Source organism: Schistocerca americana, chromosome 8 (genome assembly GCF_021461395.2).
Source record: "Schistocerca americana isolate TAMUIC-IGC-003095 chromosome 8, iqSchAmer2.1, whole genome shotgun sequence".
Classification (NCBI taxonomy): domain Eukaryota; kingdom Metazoa; phylum Arthropoda; class Insecta; order Orthoptera; family Acrididae; genus Schistocerca; species Schistocerca americana.
Genome location: NC_060126.1, coordinates 152,180,748 through 152,205,477, shown reverse-complemented (window position 1 = coordinate 152,205,477; position 24,730 = coordinate 152,180,748). Strand labels below are relative to the sequence as shown.

General features: G+C 43.1%; 1 protein-coding gene across 3 annotated transcripts in view; it reads right to left on the bottom strand.

Moving 5' to 3' along the window:
* Positions 1-24,730, bottom strand: part of LOC124544734 (histone-lysine N-methyltransferase SETD1B) — a 165,084-nt gene that overhangs the window by 115,860 nt on the left and 24,494 nt on the right. For all 3 annotated transcript variants that reach the window (XM_047123386.1, XM_047123388.1, XM_047123387.1), the window contains exon 3: positions 6,736-6,828. In XM_047123386.1, coding sequence (XP_046979342.1) covers positions 6,736-6,828 — 93 coding nt within the window. The remainder of the gene's footprint in view (positions 1-6,735; positions 6,829-24,730) is intronic.

Genomic DNA, 24,730 nt, shown 5'->3' with positions numbered 1-24,730 from the left:
AGCGGAAATGCGGCACGGGCAGCTGGCGGTGGAGACAGCAGCTGAGGCAGAGGCGGAAACGGAGGTTCCACCACATGGCGGTCAGCAACAAGCACTGGCAGCTTCACCTGACCATCCTGGCCCACCAGACAGGGGCGAAGCTGGTTGAGGTGCCGGCAGGCGGCAGGACCTTTGGCCCATAGGAGACACGCCATCGCTTGGTCACAGAGCTCTGTGATGATCGCAGGCGCCCAGCGCACCCGTGGATGAGAGAAGGTCCGCGTCCAGACCTCCTGCCCGACGCGAAAGGAGTGTGCAGGCGTCTGGGTGGGAGGGTGAGAAGCCTCAGGCACCAGGACAGATAAGGGAGATCGGAAAGGTGAACCATGAAGTATCTCCTGTGGATTTTTACGAGCATGGGGGCGGCACGGTATGTAGCCAAAAAAAGAAGCACAGCCTCCTCCAGCAGGTAATAGTTCAGCAGCTTATCGAGCTGGGCCTTGAACGTCCGCAAAAAACATTCCACCCAGCCATTTGATGCAAGGTGAAATGGGGCAGTATGGACGAGGGAAATTCCATTGGCAGCACAGAATTGCTTCAACTCGGTCAAAGTAAATTGTGGACTGTTAGCCATAACAATCATGTTGGGCAGGGTCTCAACAGCAAAGAGGCTTCGGATAATTTTGATAGTCTCTGAAGAAGTGGTCTTCATCATGCAGGAGACATAAGGTTATTCCAACCCGGAGTCTATCAGTCTGAGCCACTGGGAACCATGGAACGGCCCTGCAAAATCCAAATGGAGATGTTCCCATGGAGCAGCTGCATTCGCCATGAAAAATACTGGTGTGGGAATGCTGCCTGACGTGTTTGGCACATGGTGTAGGCTGACACGAGGGGCACAATGTCTCTATCCAAACCACGCCAATAAAGCTGTTGGCAGGCCGACTGTTTGGTGAGGACAATGCCTCAATGGCCTGCATAGAGAAGGTCGAGGGCATGGCAGTGCAACAAATGTGGTATGACCACCCAGGGAACGTCAGAATCACTATGCAAAAGGATGATGCCACTGCAGAAAAGGAGACTATGCCAAGGATCCCAAAAATGCTGGACCTCTGCATTGTGGACATTACGACGGCTAGTTGGCCAACCCGCAGTGATTTGGCGGCAGAGAGCTTGCAGCGTCTGATCCTGAGTGGTGGCCCACCCGAATGCAGCGGCATCCCATGGAAGCACATCCAGAGCTGCGTCCACATCCAGTTCCACATGGAGGAACCAAATCAAGAGGGAGGCGTCAAACTCACAGTCCACCCCAGCAGGCAGCCAGGACAGAAAATTAGCATTTGTGTGCCATTGAGAAGTGCAACACACAATATCAAAGTCGAACGTCGCTAGGAAGAGCGCTCAACGCTGGAGGTAGCATGCCGTCAGTGTGGGCACAGTAGCACCCAGTCGCAACAAAGAAACCAAAGGTTTGTGGTCAGTCTGCAGCGTGAAATGATGATCATACACAAAATTGTAGAATTTCATCAGGGCGAAAACCACCGCTAAAGTTTCCTTTTCAATTTTACTATACTTGGTTTGAGCATCGGTCAATTGTTTGGATGCAAAAGCCACCGGCCTCTAAACGCCATCTACCACTTGCAGGAGGACCGCACTCAGGCCATAGTCCGAGGCATCAGCGATGACGGTGAGGGGCAAGGGAGGATAGTAAGCGGCCAGACAAGGAGGACAAGAGAGAGCTGACTTGAGACCTGTGAAAGCCTGCTCACACGCCGTGTTCCAAACCCAACGTGCATCCTTGCGCAATAACCCGGTCAGGGACGGCAACATCTCAGCGGCATGGAGTATGAAATGCTGATAATTGTTTATTTGACCGAGGATGGATTGCAGTTGTTTCATGTTGGTGGCAGGAGGCAGGTTTTGAATCACCTCGACATACTCCTTAGAGGCGTGTAGGCCGCAGGCATCAGTCGTGAAACCGAGATAGCTGACCTCTCGCGCAAAAAAAAGTCACACTTTTCTTCCCGGGAACGCAAGTTAGTCTTACAAAAAACCTGAAACAGCCGATCCACCCTGTCCACGAGGTCCACCACAGACTGGCCACCAACGATGACATCGTCCACATAATTGGCCGTCCTGGGCACCTGGCATTTGAGGTGTTCCAAACAAGATTGGAAAATGGCGAAGGCATTGGCAATGCCAAATGGGAGGCAGCTGTACCGGAAAAGGCCACACGGGGTATTGATGACTAGGATCTGCTACGATTCCTCCTCCAACAGCAGCTGCAAATAAGCATCGCACAAATCAATTTTAGCAAAAACAGTCGAGACCGCAAAGCATGAGAGTACATCATCCACCAATGGGACAGCATAGGGACCGATGACGGACTGAGAATTGACTGTGACCTTAAAATCACCACAGATGCGTAAAGCACCAATCAGCTTCTAGACTAACACGATAGGTGTCACCCAACAACTGCTTGCAACGGGAGAAAGGATGCCTCTGTCTTGTAAGCGGCGAGGTTCCACCTGGAGCCTGCCTCTGACAGCAAAAGGGACCAGGCAGGCCTTACAAAAAATGATGAACAGCAGAGGGAAGAAGCTGAACATGCGCGGTGAAACCCTTCACCCCTGGTGTAGAGGATGAGAACGTTTCGCATTTGCTGAGTAATGGGGCGAGAATGGCATCTGTTGAGGATATCGACACCACCTGTACTACATCCTGCACTGATAAATGCAGGCAACCAAAAATGTCCACACCCAGACGATTAGTAGCACCGGGTGACCCGACCCCCAAAAACAGCAGTGAAGGAACGACTGCTGTAAGAGATTGGTGTGGAAAAAATACCATTGACTGATTTGGAATTGTGTCAATTTGGAAGATCACCTGAATGTGCATGACCTCTAAGATAAGGAGGAAATGGGCACCCGACTGGGGAATGATGGAGAATACTTGGCCGTCAACGGAATGCGAGGCTTCCAGGTCCTGAAGGGACAATTTGTGATGAGCCTGTGAGTCCACAGGAGGCGTGGCATCTATGGGATGTTTCTGCGAAGCCTGACACACCATGGTGATATGGTCCGCTCGGCTGCAAGCCGTACATCTTGCTCACTGCTGGGGGCACTCCTACCGTTGGTGAGTCTGGAGAAGATGGAGTGGACCAATGGTCCGACGAGGCTCCTGCTCGGCACTAGGCAACTGGCGAGCCACAAAAACAGCTGGATCAAGATGTGGTGGTTGTAGCCGGTGAGACTGTTCAAACACACAAATAACCCAGAGACAGGTGTCAAGGGACGGATCCTTTAACTTCAAAATATCAGCCCAAAGGCCCTTGTCTCATGCGTGAAACACCACCATATTGTGAATCAATGAGGAGGCATAAACTGCTTGCAGGCAACGTTGGTGCACCAGAATTTACAATCATGGGAGAGACCCTGGAGCATCATAATCCACTCCCGATAAGTCTGACCTCTCATTCTGGAAACATCCCCCAGGCTGTGGCTAAGCCATGTCTCCGCAATATCCTTTCTTTCAGGAGTGCTAGTTCTGCATGTTTCGCAGGAGAGCTTCTGTAAAGTTTGGAAGGTAGGAGACGAGGTACTGGCAGAAGTAAAGCTGTGAGTACCGGACGTGAGTCGTGCTTCGGTAGCTCAGTTGGTAGAGCACTTGCCCGCGAAAGGCAAAGGTCCCGAGTTCGAGTCTCGGTCGGGCACACAGTTTTAATCTGCCAGGAAGTTTCGTATCAGCGCACACTCCGCTGCAGAGTGAAAATCTCATTCTGGAAACATCCCCCAGGCTGTGGCTAAGCCATGTCTCCGCAATATCCTTTCTTTCAGGAGTGCTAGTTCTGCATGTTTCGCAGGAGAGCTTCTGTAAAGTTTGGAAGGTAGGAGACGAGGTACTGGCAGAAGTAAAGCTGTGAGTACCGGACGTGAGTCGTGCTTCGGTAGCTCAGTTGGTAGAGCACTTGCCCGCGAAAGGCAAAGGTCCCGAGTTCGAGTCTCGGTCGGGCACACAGTTTTAATCTGCCAGGAAGTTTCGTATCAGCGCACACTCCGCTGCAGAGTGAAAATCTCATTCTGGAAACATCCCCCAGGCTGTGGCTAAGCCATGTCTCCGCAATATCCTTTCTTTCAGGAGTGCTAGTTCTGCATGTTTCGCAGGAGAGCTTCTGTAAAGTTTGGAAGGTAGGAGACGAGGTACTGGCAGAAGTAAAGCTGTGAGTACCGGACGTGAGTCGTGCTTCGGTAGCTCAGTTGGTAGAGCACTTGCCCGCGAAAGGCAAAGGTCCCGAGTTCGAGTCTCGGTCGGGCACACAGTTTTAATCTGCCAGGAAGTTTCGTATCAGCGCACACTCCGCTGCAGAGTGAAAATCTCATTCTGGAAACATCCCCCAGGCTGTGGCTAAGCCATGTCTCCGCAATATCCTTTCTTTCAGGAGTGCTAGTTCTGCATGTTTCGCAGGAGAGCTTCTGTAAAGTTTGGAAGGTAGGAGACGAGGTACTGGCAGAAGTAAAGCTGTGAGTACCGGACGTGAGTCGTGCTTCGGTAGCTCAGTTGGTAGAGCACTTGCCCGCGAAAGGCAAAGGTCCCGAGTTCGAGTCTCGGTCGGGCACACAGTTTTAATCTGCCAGGAAGTTTCGTATCAGCGCACACTCCGCTGCAGAGTGAAAATCTCATTCTGGATTTCAGATGATGTTATCATAATGCATTAAGTATGGTATGCATTGACATTGAGTGCCAAAAAAATGTCTTCATACCTGTAAATTGAGTCTGCGTTTACATCATACTGAGTGTGAAATGTATGTGTGCAGGAAAATAGCATTTATACGATGTGTTACTCTGAAAGATTATCATTACAGCAAGGAAACAATGAGTTTGTTTGTTTGTTTGTGTGTGTGTGTGTGTGTGTGTGTGTGTGTGTGTGTGTGTGTGTGTGAGAGAGAGAGAGAGAGAGAGAGAGAGAGAGAGAGAGAGAGAGAGCGCACACTTACAGAAATAATAACATGTCACTTATAGCCTCTCTTTCATCTTCACTTTCCCTACTATACTATAGTACATTTTGTGAGAAGAACAGTCTGTTGCACATCTGTCATTAACCCGGATATGGGTGGTGGCAATAATGACCTTGTTCATAATAAAACATATTTTATATAAAATAATAATATATAAATTTTGTGGGATTTCATTCTCCTGTCAAAGAGTAAAAGAAGACTGCAATAAATACTGTTAAAACTCATGGGTGCACTCTACATTTCTTTGCCATTGGATCAGTTAGCGTGATCTTACCTCTTTGATTACATCTGCCATGGAACAAAGTCACAAATTCCTAGATTTCTCAGAAAATATTAGGTTGCGGGTCTGCCAAAATTTCCATCTTTTTGAGTGTTCTGATGACACCACAGATCCAAAACATCCTGTTTCATAACGTTTGACCTCAATTATTTGAAAAACTGAAGGAATGTGATGTAAATCCTTTCATAGGAATTACTTTTAACAGGCCTCAAACTAGTATACCAAATCTCATTGAAATTGGTGTGTGTGTGTGTGTGTGTGTGTGTGTGTGTGTGTGTTTGTTGGAAGGGGGGGGGGATGCTCTCACTCCAAATGTTCTTGCTTCAGTGATTGGAAAGTAGATAGTTTTTCTATCTCTATAACTGTTAATGTTATCTGTACAAAAGATAAACCCATCATTAAAGACACCACACTTGGACACTTGTGCTATTTTTCCATCTGACTTCTGCCCCCCTCCCCCCTTACACACACACACACACACACACACACACACACACACTGTTGATCACAATGGAAATTGGGTGAAATTGCATGTAAATATGTCAGCCATATCTTGTGTAGATGTTAATATTTACCAGCACTGGAAGGGACAATGTTCCAGTCGTTATATAGACTTCAAAGAAAATAGAAATCAGAGAAGCCAACAAACAGTTTTTCCTAAAATTGCACAACTCAGCATAAAAGGGGGAACAGCAACAGCCACAATAATAATAATAATAATAATAATAATAATAAACTCAATTTGACAAGTTCAATGTTCTTGTATTGATATTGCCATAGATAAATGAGTACTTATTAAGGCCATGATGATATTATCAGCAAAAAAAGTAGTAATCAGAACTGACAGAAGGAAACTGTGTTCTAGGTTAGCTTTAATTATACCACCCACAGAGCATTCAAGGCATGCAACTCCTTCTGAAGAGATATCATCTGTTTTAGATACAGTTCTACATAAACAAATGATGAATTCTACCAAAAGTATAACTACCTCAAAAAAGGCACCACATTAAGATTCTTTGACTTAAGATATGAATGAAAATATGACCACAAAACTCTTATTCACTATAGTTTGTCCTACATGTTTCTCTCTGTTCATGCTGTACAATTCTTTCCTCCTGCAGCCCCCAGAACACACAAAAACCGTCAGTTTGCAGGCATCTTTAAATGTGCTTCTGTGCTATCCACCATTCATTTGCAGATGACTGCTTGTCAGTCTTTTTATTTTTTTGAAACTCTTGAACAGATATGGATCTAAATTAAATGTTACTTCCCTTGATGAGTCCATTTTGTTTAAACCCTATTTTCAAGTTGTAAATGTCAATACACTACTGACCTTCATGCATGAATCAACATTCTCTCTTTCACAAGAAAAGGACTATCTAAATGTGTAAGAAACAATCTGAAAATAATTTCCACAATATTTTGTCAGTAATAGTTTCATAAAAAAATGTTAACACTTACCATATCTGTAAGAAATGCCTTGTCTATGTTGTCATTAAGGTTACAGATTGTGACCTCCAAGGGTGGTGGCTCACCAACATAATTTGCATCAATCTGTAGATAGGTTTTGTTGTGAGTACATAACAAGTCACAATCACATGAAGCTACATCAAGTACTAACATAAAATTTAAAACAAAAATTTCTTACTCACTACATACAGATACAAATATAAGTTAATGATACACAGACTCCAAACTTCGCAATTATGATGTAACAAAGAATTTTTTTTAACTAAAAATGTTGCTTGCACCTTATTTAGTTTTCAGCTATTTCTGTTTGCAGCTCTCTAACCATAGGACTGGGAATGGGTAGACATGACTTTGAACGCACATCAACAAGTTAATTTAAGCAAGACAATGGTCAAGCTGGCCGACATTTTTGAGCACCTTAAATATGAACAAGGAACTGCCATCAACTTCTCCAACAAGGAGCTTGACAAAGGCACCACCACGGTTCTCAGTAAAGGACTGAATTTTGTTGCCCCAGCTCCACAAAAGCTACCAGTGACAGATTATTAGTAGAGTAGGAAAAGCAATCCAGTATCTTCCTCGAAAAACTAAAAATAATGTAAGATTTGCTAATTGCCTGATTTTAGAGAGAGCCATCGCCCCCCCCCCCCCTCCCCCCGACCCCCCTCCTCCTGAGTCCAATATTACTAAGTGGAGAAATAAGGACTGAAATTGTTCGAGAAGGATGAAAAGATTGCTGTCTTACTTTCTGCGAATGAAAATTTACCGTTATCCTCAATGCTACAGATTGTCATAAGGAAGTGGGTAGTTATTGGAAGACAACACATACTACATTCTCAAATGGGATCCCACATCAGCAATTAGCAAGAAGAAAGGGGAGCTACTAAAGAACTCTGGCTTCTCTGACAAACTTGAAATTAATTTAAGGCCTATAGCATGTAGGCCAGTCAGATTTTATGGCTTGCCTAAAACATGCAAGGATGGCATCCCACTGAGACTGACTGTTAGTGTTCTTGACTCTCCTATATAAAGACTGGCAAAGCCCTCAACTAAATTATTGGCTCCCACAGACACTGTAGACAATATATTAAGAATTTAAAAATGTTTGTTGATATCATAAAGCTGATGAACATAGATCCGAGTAAAGTAACTGTCAGCCTCAATGTGGTCTCCCTGTTTATGAAGGTACGAGTGGAAGAGACAATAAAACTATTGGTCCCTCATTTCTTCTGCAAAATTTTAAAATTATTTCAGCACACTTTGACAACCACTTACATTTTGTATGGTGGGAATTATTATGAAATTATGAAATGACTGAAGGGACAGCACAGCACGGGCAGCCATAGCTAATCTTTTCATGGAGGGTTATCAAGAACAAGTGTTGAACAGTGCTCCTTTCTGTCCACATTCTGCTTCTTCAAATATGTTCATCACAAATTTTTAATCTGCTCACACAGCAGAGAGGGATTGCAGCAGTTCGTTGCTCACTTCAGTGGTATACATGGTAACATAAGGTAAGGTACAGTGGAGGGGGAGAAGAACAGGAAGGTAGCTTTCCTAGATGTATTGGTCCAACAGAAATCAGACGGATGACATGATCATTCTGTGTCCCAAAAACCAATGCATACCGACCTGCATCTCAATGGATGTAGCTTCCACCATTCAGCCCATAAGAGAAGTATACCAAACACCTTAGCACACAGAGCCAGGATTATTTCGTCGGACAATGACTGCCTTGGCTTCCAGATTAACCATCTGATGACATTGTTCAGAAGGAAAGGGTATTCCGTCCATGATATTAGGTCAATGGTGTCAAGGAAACCAAGACACAATGCTGTCCAAACCAGCCAAGAGGACCAACACACTGCACAGCTTCCATTCTGCAGTGTAGCAACTAGTAAAATAGGTAGAGTCCTAAATAAGCAAGGACTCAGACTAGTCTTCTAACCACCCAGGAAGATTAAAGAACTGTTGCAACCCATTAAAGATAATCTCAGTCTGAGAGTGCCAGGAATTTATAATATCCCTTGCGAGTGTGGCAACAATTATGTGGGCCAGTCTAGGGGAGACTAGTGTTTAACGTCCCGTTGACAACGAGGTCATTAGAGACGGAGCACAAGCTCGGATTAGGGAAGGATGGGTAAGGAAATCGGCCGTGCCCTTTGAAAGGAACCGTCCCGGCATTTGCCTGAAATGATCTAGGGAAATCACGGAAAACCTAAATCAGGATGGCCGGACGCGGGATTGAACCATCATCCTCCCGAATGCGAGTCCAGTGTGCTAACCACTGCGCCATCTTGCTCGGTGTGGGCCAGTCTATATAGACTGATTCCGATCATTGCATCGAGCATCAGCATCACCTCAAGTACAGGTATTTCAAAAAATCAGCAGTGGCTGAGCATAGCCTGTTAAATAAACACAACATTCTGTTTGAACAAACAAGAATACTTGCTCATGCGTCAAACTATTTGGACCCCGTGATTAGGAAGCTGTGGAATTTAGATTATGTGAAAAAACTTCAATAAAGACACCAGCTATGCATGGAAGCATGCACTTGATAAAGAAAGAGCACAGAGGAAGACTTCTTGCTGTTTACCACCTGATGCGAGGAATGGCACAGCAAGCTACGCCAGACAGATAAGCGCAAACAAAATCCATGGTCATAGATGGCATCGCCTCGAACACGCCATTTCCATGTTGGCATCACGATGTAATCCAGCCAATCAGATGCTAACCCCTGGGTATGAAAGTTGGAGACCCTCCAGTTTCTCAACTGTCAGGCTTAGCCTCTGATTATGATGATGATGATACAGGCATTATCAAAAGGCTGGGATTTTATCCACATTTAACATGGCAAGTAAACCAAGAACATTTATTCCGTTACTTCAAGACATTGACATTGTTACTGGTGAAACTGAAATAGTTTGAAAATATTACCTTACAATTCAGTGCATTGTTCAAGCCAATGTGAGCTTTATGACATATGACCTGGGCTGAACTGCAAATTTCTTACGAAATACTGGACATTTTCTAAGGAAATTACTATGTAATTACATGTATCTGTAATTTCACAATCAGTTTGCACACTGAAACTTTAATTTATCAGTTCACAATCCATCACGTCAGGGACTTCCAAAATCCTTGTATTGGGATTAGTTTCCAAACTGAGCTCTTCAGGTGCACAATTACTGCTAACATATTTATCAATGTCCTTTCCTGTGCCTACAAAATTAAAGCCCTTCCTTTTTATAACAGATTCTGATGTTCATAGTTTTCATAAACATTTCAGTCAAATGCTTGATTATTCCTCATTTATTTATTTGTTTGTTTATTTATTTAGTTATTCATTTGTATACAGTTTATATATAACTTACATAAATGCAACAAAATATACAATGTAAACAAGATCTCAGCTAAAAACATATATCAAGTCTACAGAAAATTGTACACTGTGGAAGGATGAGTTACATATACAGGATCATCTATGATAATGCTCAAAATAAAATTAATTAAAACTATTTCTAAAACAACTGAAAGATTAGTAACAATATTCATTTCCTCTCAAGAATTCACCAATTGCATAAAAATATTTCTCGACTAAGTAATCTTTGAGAATTTGTTTCAATTTCAATAACTGTTTAAGAAGACACTTGATATGTGGTGGGAGAGCATGAAACAGATTAATGATGGGGTAAGAAACCCGTTTTTGAACCACAATAAGATTTTCAAATCAGTGTGCAGATTGCTTTTGGTTCTTGTGTTGTAGTCATGATATTTCCTGTTGTCTTTGTAGGGGGAAAAGTTGTTACAAAGATCAGCAAGGAAAGAATAGACTGTGAAGAAGTAGTAAGGATCCAAATCTTTTGAAATGAGTACCCGCAGGAGTGTGTATGATGGACATCACGCAAGGTCAATACCAGTGTCTATCTCCAATGACCTTCATCAGGCGTTAACCTCAAACCTCCTTTTCTTTCCCAAGCTTCAAAGAACCAATACATGACTGACCCAACCTTTGCTCCACCATCCCTCCAACTCACCAATTGCAGGCGAATCCAAAACCATGGGACTATCTTAGCCTGTCTCACCAGTATCTACACTGTCAACAGTAATCATTGTGCACTTAACATAGCTGGAGTATGAAGGAAAGTAATAGCCATTTATACTCCAAAAGGTGCACCTAAACAGACAAATTGAAAACACAGGTCTTTATGCCACAGTTGAAAGTTATTTGTATGTGGACTATATCTTGTACGTAGACAGCCAAACCTGATTTATTCGCATATATGCAACAGGAAGGAGGAATATCACAGTAGGATCACAGCTTCCACCACCCACAGCTTCTGTCCAAGTATGGGCAAATGTGAGGGCCATGCTCATTGTTTCGTTCAACTTTAAGAGCACAGTGCACTATGAGCTCTTGCCAATAAGTCAGACAATCAATAAAGGGTACTACACAAAGTTCCAACAGAACAGCGAGCTCTCACGAACCTCTCTCCATTGCACTAAACAATTTGGCAGCCTAGTTGATGCGCCAGGTTCCACTACCATTCACGCAACACTGACCATTTCCTCCACACAATGACTCTACAGAATATTGGGACACACATGAAAAACACCTTCAGGAACATCATTTTCAAGCTTCTGGAGTCACTGGACCCAACTTGTGTAAAACTTTATTTTTGTCATGAATTTGGTTGGTTGGTTGGATTAAGGGGGGGGGGGGGGGGGGGGGGGGGACCAAACTGGGAGGTCATCATTCCCTTATTCCCGGTAAAATAATTACACAAGGGAAAGAAGAAAAGAAAGGAGACGTACAGCTCAATAACAGGAGAATGGAAGAACCAGAAGAATGACAGAAGGACAACCAAACTACTATGGACAAAACAGGAAAAGAAAACCAGAGAGAGAAGCAAGAAACACATTTCGGGATAAAAACAAGAGAGAAGATGACCATGGCTGGCCAGCCACGAGAATAAAAAGGAAAAGCCAATCACTCTGCGACACATTAAAACATCCAGCCTAAAAGCATTAAAGTGGAGAGCACAAAGGGACAAACGACATGCGCGAAAACTTAAATAGAATAATAAAACCCACTGTCACATATAAAACGTAAAACTAAATTAGCCAATGAGGCGTTGTCAGCTAAAATTAATGGCAAAGAGTCCGGTAACTGAAGAATCCGTCACAGGGCAGCCAAAGAAGGACAGCTCACCAAGATACAGGCGCCGCAACGACACTGAGGTAGGTCATCACGGCGCAGGAGGTAGCCGTGCGTCACCCAAGTGTGGCCAATGTGGAGCCAATAGAGAACCTCATAGTTCCTGTGGTAGGCTCGCGTGGAGGTCTTCCACACATTCGTAGTCTTCTTAAGGGCACGCAGTTTGTTGTGCGTACTGGGGTTATGCTATTCCGTCTCCCAAAGTTGCAAAACCTTGCGGCGTAGTACTGAATGCAGGTCAGTTGCAGAGGAGACAATCTCCATAAGCTGATTCTGCGTAGCCTGTTTGGCCAGCCTGTCTACAATTTCGTTGCCTGGGATTCAGACGTGACCTGGGGTCCAGACAAACACCAGTGAACGACTGGACCATTCCAGGGCATAGATGGACTCCTGGATGGTCGTTACCAAAGGATGACGAGGGTAGCCCACGTTGATAGCTTGTAGGCTGCTCAAGGAGTCAGTACACAGAAGAAATGACTCCCCACAGCATGAACGGATGTGCTCAAGAGCACAAGATATAACCACCAGCTCGGCAGTCAAAACACTGCAGCCATCAGGCAAGGAACGCTGTTCAGTACGTCCATCATGGGCATACGCAAAGCAGACATGATCATCAGCCATTGAGCCATTGGTGAAAAGCACTTCATGGCCATGGTACATGTAAAGAATCAAGAGAAAGTGGCAGCGGAGAGCCACGGGGTTAACTGAGTCCTTAGGGCCATGTGAAAGGTCCAGGCAAAGCCATGGCCTAGGTGTACACCATGGAAGTGTACGTGGATGGACCTCAAGTATAGGTTGTAAAGGAAAGTACTCCAATTTGGAAAGAAGGGCTCGGACATAAACTGCAATTGCAAGCCCTGGCCTGGGCTGCCAATGTGGCAGATGAACCGCCGTGGGTGGGAAAAGGAGACGGTAATTCGGATGCGCAGGAGAACTATGAACATGTGCAAAGCCGCCCTGATATGGAACCAGTAGGCCACATGACTCCAGACCCAACCCAACCGACACACCATATGTTCCAGCACCTTTAGAACGTTAGTGAGGTAGATGGGCCGATAGCTATCAACATCAAGCAGGTTTTTACCAGGTTTGAGCACCGGAATGATGGTGCTCTCCTGCCATTGCGATGGAAAGACGCCATCGCACCAGATCCAGTTGAAGATGATGAGGAGATGTCGCTTGTAGTCAGATAAGAGATCTGTGGATCCCACCTAGCCCAGGAGCAGTGTCGGGGAAATGTGCTAGGGCACTGAGGAGCTCGCACTCTGTAAATGGGACATTATAGGATTCACTGTGGTGTGCGGTGAACGAGAGGACTTTCCCTTCCAGCCGCCGTTTGAGAGTGCGAAAGGCTGGGTGGGTAATTCTCCGACGCAGCAGCTCAAGCATAGTGCTCAGTAAAGTGCTTGACAATCGCGACTGCATTGGTAGATAACATGCCATTTATGTTAACACCTGTTGGGGCCTGGTACCCGAAAACATGTTTGATCCTTGCCCACACATAAGGTGACGTATGGAACCCAATGATCAAAACGTATCTCTCCCAACACTCCTGCTTCCATTGGCGAACGCGGGCACGGAGCCGCTTAAAGGCTATGAGGTGCTCCAGGGGAGGGTGCTGCTTATCCCACTGTAGAGCTCACCGTCGCTCCTAATTGCTTCAGCAACTTCCGGCGACCACCAAGGGTCTGCCTTTCGCCGGGGGCACTCTAAAGAGCAAGGGATCGTGTTTTCTGCCGCAGAAAGGATTGTTATAGTCTACTGCTTAACCCTGACATCGATGTTCCCATGTGGGGGAGATTCAACGGTGACAGCAGAGGTGAAAGTTTCCCAGTCCATCTTGTTTAAACCCCATCTGGGTAGGCGTCCATGGGCCTGACGCCAGGGCAGTGACAGGAAGATGGGGAAATGGTCACTACCTCACAGGTCATCATGTGCTCTTCAGTGGATAGGTGGGAGAAGTCCTGGGCTGAAAATGGCCGAGTAACTACCATGAGCCACACTGAAATGTGTGGTGGCCCCAGTATTTAAGAGGCAGAGTTCGAACTGAGACAGTAAAGTTGCGACATCTCTGCCTCGGCCAGTAAGCATGGTGCCACCCCACAAGGGTTATGGGCGTTAAAATCTCCCAAAAGTAGGAAAGGCAGCAGAACTTCATAGGCTTACCTGTCACTGCCAGTTTGCACAGAGGCCTATCGGGAATCATATACGGATCCGATGGTTTGTGATGCTATAACATGCCTGGCCCATGACAGAAGTTCGTGAATGTGCTTTACAATGTGAAAATCCCTACCTCATACTTGTTCTAAGCATTGCTCTGTCTTTCAAACTGCCTAGGGCAAAAGAAAATCACGTAGAAGCATGGTGCGAAATAGCCGCTGTTGCTTATCCTCCTCCTCAGCTGCCATCAGTTAGCTCATTGGTGACGGGAGGGGGGTGGGGGAGGGGATGGGATGAATATGGGTGTGAATAGTGTTTCCTAAGTGACGGTAGCCCTAAATAAAGTCTACATTGAAATAATGGAGAAGTTATTAAAAATGCAAGTGGACACTGATGCAGCAGTGACTTTGTTAAATTCTCAAACCTATGTGGATCTTGGATCACTGATGTTGTCCCCTATATCTTGTCAGTTAGTGAGTTACAATAAACAACAAATACCCATACTGTACAGCCTTCTACTTCTGTAATGTACAAATAAATAGTTTAGCCTTTGACATTTCTAGCAGTGGATGATGCCAACACTGAAAACTTATTTGGGTTAGATGCCTTCAAAATTTTTAGGTTCTCTATTTCTGATGAAGTGCATCTGGTATTGGATCAAGTTCCGTACCAACAACTGGACATGCTCTGCTTGGAACATTTCTCCCTGTTTTTGGGAGGTTTAGGGTGTGTTACTGATTTTAAGGCTCACATCATAATGAATACAACACAGCCCAGTAGCTTTACGAGAGCAAGTTTGCTTGGAACTACATCAACTTATACCTATGGATGTTATCACACCTGTCTCCTCTAGGGAATGGTCAATTCCATTGGTAACTCTCAAAAAACCTGACAGTAACTTTCGGATCTGTGGTGATTTTAAATTGTCTGTAAATTCACAGTCTATTATTGATACCTACCCCACACACCATCTGGACGAACTCTTAGTACAGCATTCTGGGGACCACCATTCTTCCAAAATAGACTTCTCAGGAGCCTACTCATAACTGCCTCTGCTGACTATTCCAAATGTGTCCCTGAAGTGAATACCCACTTTGGGTTATATCAACACTAGCACCTGCCATTTGTCATCTAAAGTGCCCCTGCCACTTTCCAATAATCTCTGGAGCAACTCATGACCTCCATATCGGGGTGCACTACTAACTACCTGGATGATATTGTGGTCTGATGTTCCTCAACAGATGAATATCGGCAAAACTTTAATGCCTTGTTCATGGGACTACAGGCCATCTGTTTAAAATGAAACTTGGACAAATCAAAAAATTTTTTTCTATCATCTATCTCGGTTTTGAAGTCTCTTGCTGGCGTCAACCCCTTACGCCAGCAAGTCGATGTCATTATATGGCTGCCATGTCCCAGCAAAGTCAAAAAATTGCAAGCCTTTTTCAGAAAGGCTGCATACTACCATGAATATCTTTCTGGTGCATCCAAATTGGCCCAGCCATTTCGTTCTTTCTTACAGAAAGACATTCCTTCTTACTGGTTGCCTGCCTGTGAGTGTGCTTTTACTCTATTAAGGTCAAAATTACATTCGACACGTTGCTTGGTTATATTCCAACCAGGCTAACATGTTGTGTTGGACACAGACGCCTTCCAATATGGTCTTGGAGCCATTCTCATGCACAAATATGAGGACAGTTCTGAACACCCTATTGTGTATGCTCCCAAAGCTCTGAATCAAGCACAACAGCACTAGTTACAGAGAGGGGAAAAAAAGGCCCTTGCTATTGTATACATGCTCCAAAAATTTCACATTTTCTTATGTGGTTCTAAGTTTCATTTGGTCACTGATCATAAACTCCGATTTCTGTTTTCAATCCTTTGGCATCTTTACTATGCAAAGCAGACCACTGCCTGCAATGGTGGGCTCTGTTTTGTCATGCTATAACTATGAGATTCATTTGCGACCCACACTAATGCGGATACTTTTTCTCCAATGCCAACTGGTCCTGATCCAGCATTTGATGAGGATGAACTGTTATGTTTCCATTTAAACGCCAAAGACAAAAACATCATAATGGCCCTCCCATTAGCAGTTCTTGAATTTCTGTGGCTGTGGCAGCCAATCCTGTCTTACATCAGTTTGTCGGATGCCTTGCATAATTATTATGCTCTGTGTCACCACCTCTCGTTTCTTGATGCTTTGTTAATGGTGGCTACTGAAGAGTTGGCAGCCATAGTTGTGATGACATCCACATGGCGGCAGTACATCGTGCACCATACTTGGGCCACTGTGCTGTTTCTACATCTACATATTTTTCATACAAAATTGCTGGCCCACGGCCACGTGTTTTGCCCATGTATTGACAATGAGATCACGTGCATTGTAACAGTCTGCCCACAGTGCGCCATCCATCGAGCTGCACCATGGGTCCCTCTTTCCCTGTGCCCTGCCCCTCAGCACCCCTGGGAGCGTATTAATGCAGATTTTTGCAGGACTATTCCTTATCTCTTTTTGCCTTGTAATAGTTGATGCTTTCTCCAAATTTCGTTATGTGGTTTGTTGCCCATCCATGGCATCTGTGGTCACAGCCCTCTCAAGCATTTTTCCTTACAAGGACTGCGGCATACGCTTGCAACAGACAATGGTCCACATATTGTGTCTCAAGATTTGAAGATTTTTATACTAACAGTGCTATCTGGCATGTTACAGCCTTTCCCTTTCATCCCCACTCCAATCGAGAGATGAAGAGGCTGGTCTGTACATTCATAACTCACAAGGGGACCATCAAAAGAGTAAATAATGGATTTTGATGGGTCTCGGATATGTTGCAGAGAGACATGCCCTGAGTATGAGGCGATCCGCTTCTTTAGTGACGGGCCTTGCTTCTTGAAAAAATTGATTTTGAAGTTCACTGTGCGCTGTAATACGCATAATGTTAGCCGTGTTTCAACCAAGTGAGCATGGCGCAGAGGTTAAGGTCTACAGCTACCACGCTGTAGGTACTGTGTTCGGATCCTTTCTGTGTTTTTTCCTTTTCCTTTTTTTTTTAAATCTGAATCGTCCGATATTTTCCATTTTATTTTACAGGATATCAACAAACAGTGTAAATAGTGTGAAATTATTAAGAAGTTTAAATTATGTATAGGCTCAGTCAAACAGAAAGTGGACTCCGTGTGCTGTGACAGTGTATCGCCTAGGTCATGCCTTTTATTTGGCTACAGTGATATAATTTCATAATACACAGAGTTCACACGGACAGTCCTCTATGTATTATGAACATGATCTCCATGGTCAAACACACGGCAGTGACCTAGCTCCTAAACTGCTAGTTTGCAATTGTCTTCAGGGTCCGTCGCTTGCAACGTGTTGTTAGTGCCGTGTGTGTTCAAAGAATACAGTGAAATGGGCGAGCCAAGTGTGTCTATAGAAGTGCAGCCAGAAGAAGATACATCAGAGATAGAGGAGCTGAATGAACAATCAAGAAGTGAAATCACTGACGCCATCAAATGGAGGTAATGCAGGAGTAGGTTTAATAATGAATAAAAAAATAAGCGTGCGTGTAAGCTACTACAAACAGCATAGTGAACGCATTATTGTGGCCAAGATAGACACGAAGCCCATGCCATCTACAGTAGTACAAGTTTATATGCCAACTAGCTCTGCAGATGATGAAGAAATTGATGAAATGTATGATGAGATAAAAGAAATTATTCAGATAGTGAAGAGAGACGAAAATTTAATAGTCATGGGTAACTGGAATTCGAGTGTAGGAAAAGGAAGAGAAGGAAACATAGTAGGTGAATATGGATTGGGGCTAAGAAATGAAAGAGGGAGCCGTCTGGTAGAATTTTGCACAGAGCATAACTTAATCATAGCTAACACTTGGTTCAAGAATCATAAAAGAAGGTTGTATACATGGAAGAATCCCGGAGATACTACAAGGTATCAGATAGATTATATAATGGTAAGACAGAGATTTAGGAACCAGGTTTTGAATTGTAAGACGTTTCCAGGGGCAGATGTGGACTCTGACCACAATCTATTGGTTATGAATTGCAGATTAAAATTGAAGAAACTGCAAAAAGGTGGGAATTTAAGGAGATGGGACCTGGATAAACTGACTAAGCCAGAGGTTGTACAGAGTTTCAGGGAGAGCACAAGGAAACAATTAGCAGCAGTGGGGGAAAGAAGTACAGTAGAAGAAGAATGGGTAGCTCTGAGGGATGAAGTAGTGAAGGCAGCAGAGGATCAAGTAGGTAAAAAGACGAGGGCTAGTAGAAATCCTTGGGTAACAGAAGAAATATTGAATTTAATTGATGAAAGGAGAAAATATAAAAATGCAGTAAATGAAGCAGGCAAAAAGGAATACAAACGTCTCAAAAATGAGATTGACAGGAAGTGCAAAATGGCTAAACAGGGATGGCTAGAGGACAAATGTAAGGATGTAGAGGCTTATCTCACTAGGGGTAAGATAGATACTGCCTACAGGAAGATTAAAAAGACCTTTGGAGAAAAGAGAACCACTTGCATGAATATCAAGAGCTCAGATGGAAACCCAGTTCTAACCGAAGAAGGGAAAGCAGAAAGATGGAAGGAGTATATCGAGGGTCTATACAAGGGTGATGTACTTGAGGACAATATTATAGAAATGGAAGAGAATGTAGATGAAGATGAATGGGAGATACGATACTGCGTGAAGAGTTTGACAGAGCACAGAAAGACCTGAGCAGAAACAAGGCCCTGGGAGTAGACAACATTCCATTAGAGCTACTGACGCCCTTGGAGAGCCAGTCCAGACAAAACTCTACCATCTGGTGAGCAAGATGTATGAGACAGGCGAAGTACCCTCAGACTTCAAGAAGAATATAATAATTCCAATCCCAAAGAAAGCAGGTGTTGACAGATGTGAAAGTTACCGAACTATCAATTTAATAAGTCCAAGCTGCAAAATACTAACACAAATTCTTTACAGACAAATGGAAAAACTGGTAGAAGCCGACATCGGCGAAGATCAGTTTGGATTCCGTAGAAATATTGGAACACGTGAGGCAATACTGACCTTAAGAAAGGTAAACCTACGTTTCTAGCATTTGTAGACTTAAAGAAAGCTTTTGACAATGTTGACTGGAATACTCTCTTTCAAATTCTAAATGTGGCAGGGGTAAAATACAGGGAGCGAAAGGCTATTTACAATTTGTACAGAAACCAGATGGCAGTTACAAGAGTCGAAGGACATGAAAGGGAAGCAGTGGTTGGGAAGGGAGTGAGACAGGGTTGTAGCCTCTCCCCAATGTTATTCATTCTGTATATTGAGCAAGCAGTAAAGGAAACAAAAGAAAAATTCGGAGTAGGTATTAAAATCCATGGAGAAGAAATAAAAACTTTGAGGTTCGCCCATGACATTGTAATTCTGTCAGAGACACCAAAGGACTTGGAAGAGCAGTTGAACGGATTGGACATTGTCTTGAAAGGAGGATATAAGATGAGCATCAACAAAAGCAAAACGAGGATAATGGAATGTAGTCGAATTAAGTCGGGTGATGCTGAGGGAATTAGATTAGGAAGTGAGACACTTAAAGTAGTAAAGGAGTTTTGCTATTTGGGGAGCAAAATAACTGATGATGGTCGTAGTAGAGAAGATAGAAAATCAAGACTGGCAATGGCAAGGAAAGTGTTTCTGAAGAAGAGAAATTTGTTAACATCGAGTATAGATTTAAGTGTCAGAAAGTCGTTTCTGAAAGTATTTGTATGGAGTGTAGCCATGTATGGAAGTGAAACATGGACGATAAATAGTTTTGACAGGAAGAGAATAGAAGCTTTCGAAATGTGGTGCTACAGAAGAATGCTGAAGATTAGATGGGTAGATCACATAACTAATGAGGAGGTATTGAATAGAATTGGGGAGAAGAGGAGCTTGTGGCACAACTTGATGAGAAGAAGGGACTGGTTAGTAGTACATGTTCTGAGGCATCAAGGGATCACAAATTTAGCATTGGAGGGCAGCATAGAGAGTAAAAATCGTGGAGGGAGACCAAGAGATGAATACACTAAGTAGATTCAGAAGAATGTAGGTTGCAGTAGGTACTGAGAGATGAAGAAACTTGCACAGGATAGGGTAGCATGGAGAGCTACATCAAACCAGTCTCAGGACTGAAGACCACAACAACAACAACAACAACACCATCAAATACGTCGAAAAGTTGATTCGAGATTTAAATCTTCTAACAAATACACTGCTCAGCACAATCTCTGCTAATTCAATAGCAACTGGAAATGAGATATGTATTGCAATACAAGATCTGTTGGCCGATAGACGGATCATCAATGGCGACAAATTAATAAACATCAACGAAGAAGACAAGGTGGTCGACTTTAAGACAGTAAGTTTCACCTTTGTGTGGATGTTCTCTTTCTTGCAGACAAATTGACAAAATATAAAGCTATTTACTTTGCAGTATATGGGAGTAGACGGAGATGATGATTTCAACGGTGACAAATTCATAAATGAACCAGCAGACTATGTGCCTCCATCCTACAAAGAACGAGCAGTCGCTATTGCAACAGCTCATCCAAAATGGAGCCTAAAGAGTTTGCAGTCCCATGGCGTCTCTCAATTAAAACATAAATCAATGCTGTATCAATGTAAAGAGGGTGTGAAACGAGATGGAGCTCGTTGTGACAAATGGAACACTATCGATAGTGAGACGTATGAATGGTTTGTCGAAGCGAGACAGAATTTGGAACAGGTAAATCATATCAAAATATATGTAAAATACATTGTAAAAAGAAACTGGCTTGTGAAAATAATATAATTTCTTTGGCAAGCAGGTGACAACTAGAACTTTACAGCAATGGACGATGAATGCTGCTGTTCCGCTTTTATCGGATATCTTTAATTTCAAGGCCAGTTCGACTTGGGTCAAACGATTTAAACAAAAGCATAAAATCGGGCAAAGGAATATTACGAAGTTCATCAGTTCCAAAAAGTATGCAGTGATGGAAGAAGTATTAGTAGCTGCAGAAGAATTCCACTACAAACAAAACTACTCATTGGTAATAACCTCTACTACATAATCAACACCGATCAAATGGGCTGTCAATATCAATCAACGTACAATAGATCCCTCTCGGAGAATGGGGCGAGAACCGTTCTCGTACATGGAAGAGATTTAAACAAGATAAGTCACAAGTCACTCGTACACAGCACAGTACACTCTAACTGCATCAGGAAAGATGATACCGAACTTTTTTTTTTTTTTTTTTTTTTTTTTTTTTTTTTTTTTTTTTTTTTTTTTAATGTATGCAGGAACCATCGGGAAAATTTGGCCCTAGTGTCAGAAAGGACTGGATGAATTAACCCTCAAATTTAAAAAGGTAACTGTATCCTACACAAAACAGAGAAGTCCACAAAACTGGTGTACAAAGACTTTTTAAAAATCTGTGATTCTTCCGTACATGGGACGGGAAAAATTTCTATGTATCACTGATATGTGGGGAGGGCAAACTGATCTGATCGTATACAATCACATCTTCGTGGATGAGAAGAAAGCATACAACTACACCATGAAAGTTATCCCATCACATTGTACTCCACTTTGCTAGCCTTGTGACTGACAGAATAAAATTTTCACGAAGAAAATTCAGAACGCTCCCAATTTGTTGAAGAGCAACAGAGTAATCGCATCCAGGGACGATTCGATAAAACTACACTCATTAATTTTGCATCAGTTCAGGGCACCTGCTTTTTCAAATATGATCAAATATGCATGGTTCTCATCAAAATTAACAGATGAAAGAGAAACCTTTTTGAATGTAAATGAACAATGTTTCCCGGTATCTCTCTTAAAAACTCTGTGTGCCTACAATGCAGTAGCTTTTATGAAATGTGCTTGGTGCTGTAAAACAGACGGTTGCTTTTATGACAAATATCATCCAGATTTCTGTTGTAGCATAGCAAGCGATGTAGACAATAGCGAGTAAGATTTTGTAATAATGATGTGAAAATTTAAATTACTACAGCAAAATTGAATAGTTCTTCATAATTTCACACAATGTACACAGTTTGTTGATAGTCTGTAAAATAAAATGGAAAAATGTCAGACTGTTATAATTAAAAAAGAAAACAAAATCACGGAAAGGACCCGAACACGGTACCTCCGGCATGGTACCTGTAACCTTAACCATTGCATCACACGCACTTATTTGGAACATGGCTAACGTTACACATATTACAGCACACAGTGAACTTCAAAATCAATTTTCTCGAAAACCAAGGCCCGTGGCTAAGAAAGTGGATAGCCTCATACTCAGGGCATGTCCCTCTACAACACATCCAAGACCTATCAAAATCCGTTATTTACACTTCTGATGGTCCCCCTGTCGGATGAAAAAATATATCACTCAATCTTCTTCCAAGGGAGCCCTCAGTAGGTTCTTGAGTTCATATAGGTTTGCTCTAGTTGGCAACAGTAGCCCAGCAGGGCTGCTTCACGGCCTCCGGCCCTATACACTGCTCATCTGCATTGGCCAACGCCCAGCCACCCGTCGGCATCTGCCTCACACTGATTCCATTCGCGCCCAACCATGTGGGCCCATAGGTTTTGGCAGTGCCCTAAGTGGATACCTGGGGTCATGCATTACTGCCGAGGCTGCCATCTCTGCATTGAGTGCACCTCCAATGGCTCAGTGTCGCAACACTACTACCGGCTCTGTCCACACGTGACCAACCACATACCAGAAAGTCCTCCATCCTTATGGCTGCCTCCACCATTCTGTGCTGTCCAAAACAGTGCAGCCCATACGTCCTAAAGCTCTGGCACTGCCTTCACTCTGGGTGCTCCCACCGCTGGGCGGAGTAGTTAGTGCTGGGCTGCCGCCATCTCCAAATCCCCCGTCACTGCCATCTTCTCTGCTGCATTTATCGCCAAGTGCCTGCTGGATGTGATCATGAATACAGCACCATCATCACCAGTGCTCCCGTCAGCCTCTAGCAGGGGAGTGAGCACCATGCATTTCCACACCTGCCCCATTTCTCCTGTGACAGCACATTTGCTCCAGTAGCCGTCAACTACCAATAAAGGCACAGACATCTCCACAGTGAACATTTTTGAGGGCGAAGGAGTGTTGTAACCTTATACTGTGAGTGGACATCCTCAAACAGCACACAATACAAGTGTCTCCAAGGCAGGCCTAGAGAGGCCGTCTCACAACTTGGACAGACAGCACAGGAAGTACTGTGCTCAGTCCGCAACAGCACATTATAAGCCTGGCGCACTGGGCTCTGAGTGTCACTTATGTTTACTTATTTATTGTATGCTCACCTACAAGATTGTGTATTGATGTTACCAGACTTTGTGCTGTTCTATATTTTTTTTTCAGCATTATTGTGGATCTTCGTGTGAAAGCAGAGTAAAACTTTATTGGTGTTACGTCTGACATTGTGTCTGTACAACATTACAAGAGCATCTGATAAGAAAAGAAAAAAATACAGCTGTGAATGTAACAAAAAGGAATGAAGATGTTCTGGAATCGAAGAAGTTCAACCAACTTTTACTCCTTCACCAATAAGAAAGGAGCTAACCAAGACAGAAGATATATAAAGAAAAGAGCAGAAAGTCTATCGCCTTATGGATTTGTTCAATTTACTTTGATTCAGAAGTGTTTTCAAAAATTATGGAATTAAAATAAATAAACAAACAAATAATTCACAGGGTAATAATCGAAATTGATTAAAAGTAACAGTTCCATCGTTAAAGTAATTTATAGGAATAACTATTCTTTCAGGATATCACACATTACCTGCAATGAAACTATATTGTTTGAAAGATAAAGTCAAAGGACTACCTATTGTTAGAAAATGTATGAGTCCTAACGAATTCTTGTCAATCAAACCAACCATCCGTCTGAAAATGATAAACTGGATAAAAATGACAATTTTTCTATAAGGAGGTCAATCTCTGATATAATCAATGAAAAATATCTTCAATTTAGAACATTTTTATATAATTTGTCTATTGCCAAAGAAATTATCCCTTATACTGGGAGACATTCCTGCGAAATGTTCATCAAAGGAAAATCTGTCAGATTCAGCTTCAAACTATGGTGTTCACACAGTTCAAGTGGCTGATTGTACAAATTCATTCATCACAGTGGAAAGATGGTACACAGTGAAACATATTAATTTTCTTTGGGTGAGCAAATACTTATAAATTTGCTTTCAGTTGTTGAAGCTCCATCTTGTCATCATATATATTTTGATAATTTATTTCCTTCTTATTCTTTTGTACTTTAAAATGAAAAGCATTTTTGCCACTGGTACTATTCATGAGAATCATGCTGCAAAGTGCCCTTTGGAATCTACAAAAACCAAGAAGAAAAAAGGTGATGGTGTGTTTGATTTTCTTTTCAATGATAAAGCTGAAGTCATGGTGGTAAAGTGGAATGACAATTAGATTGTGACAGAAATTGCCAACAATGGCACTGTCCAGCCTTTAGCGAATGCGAAGAGGGAAAGAAAATGAAAGCATTTCTCTGCCACAGCCCTTGGTAATATCTCAGTACAATCTACATCTAGTAGTATGTCAGTTTATGCAATAATGCTAATT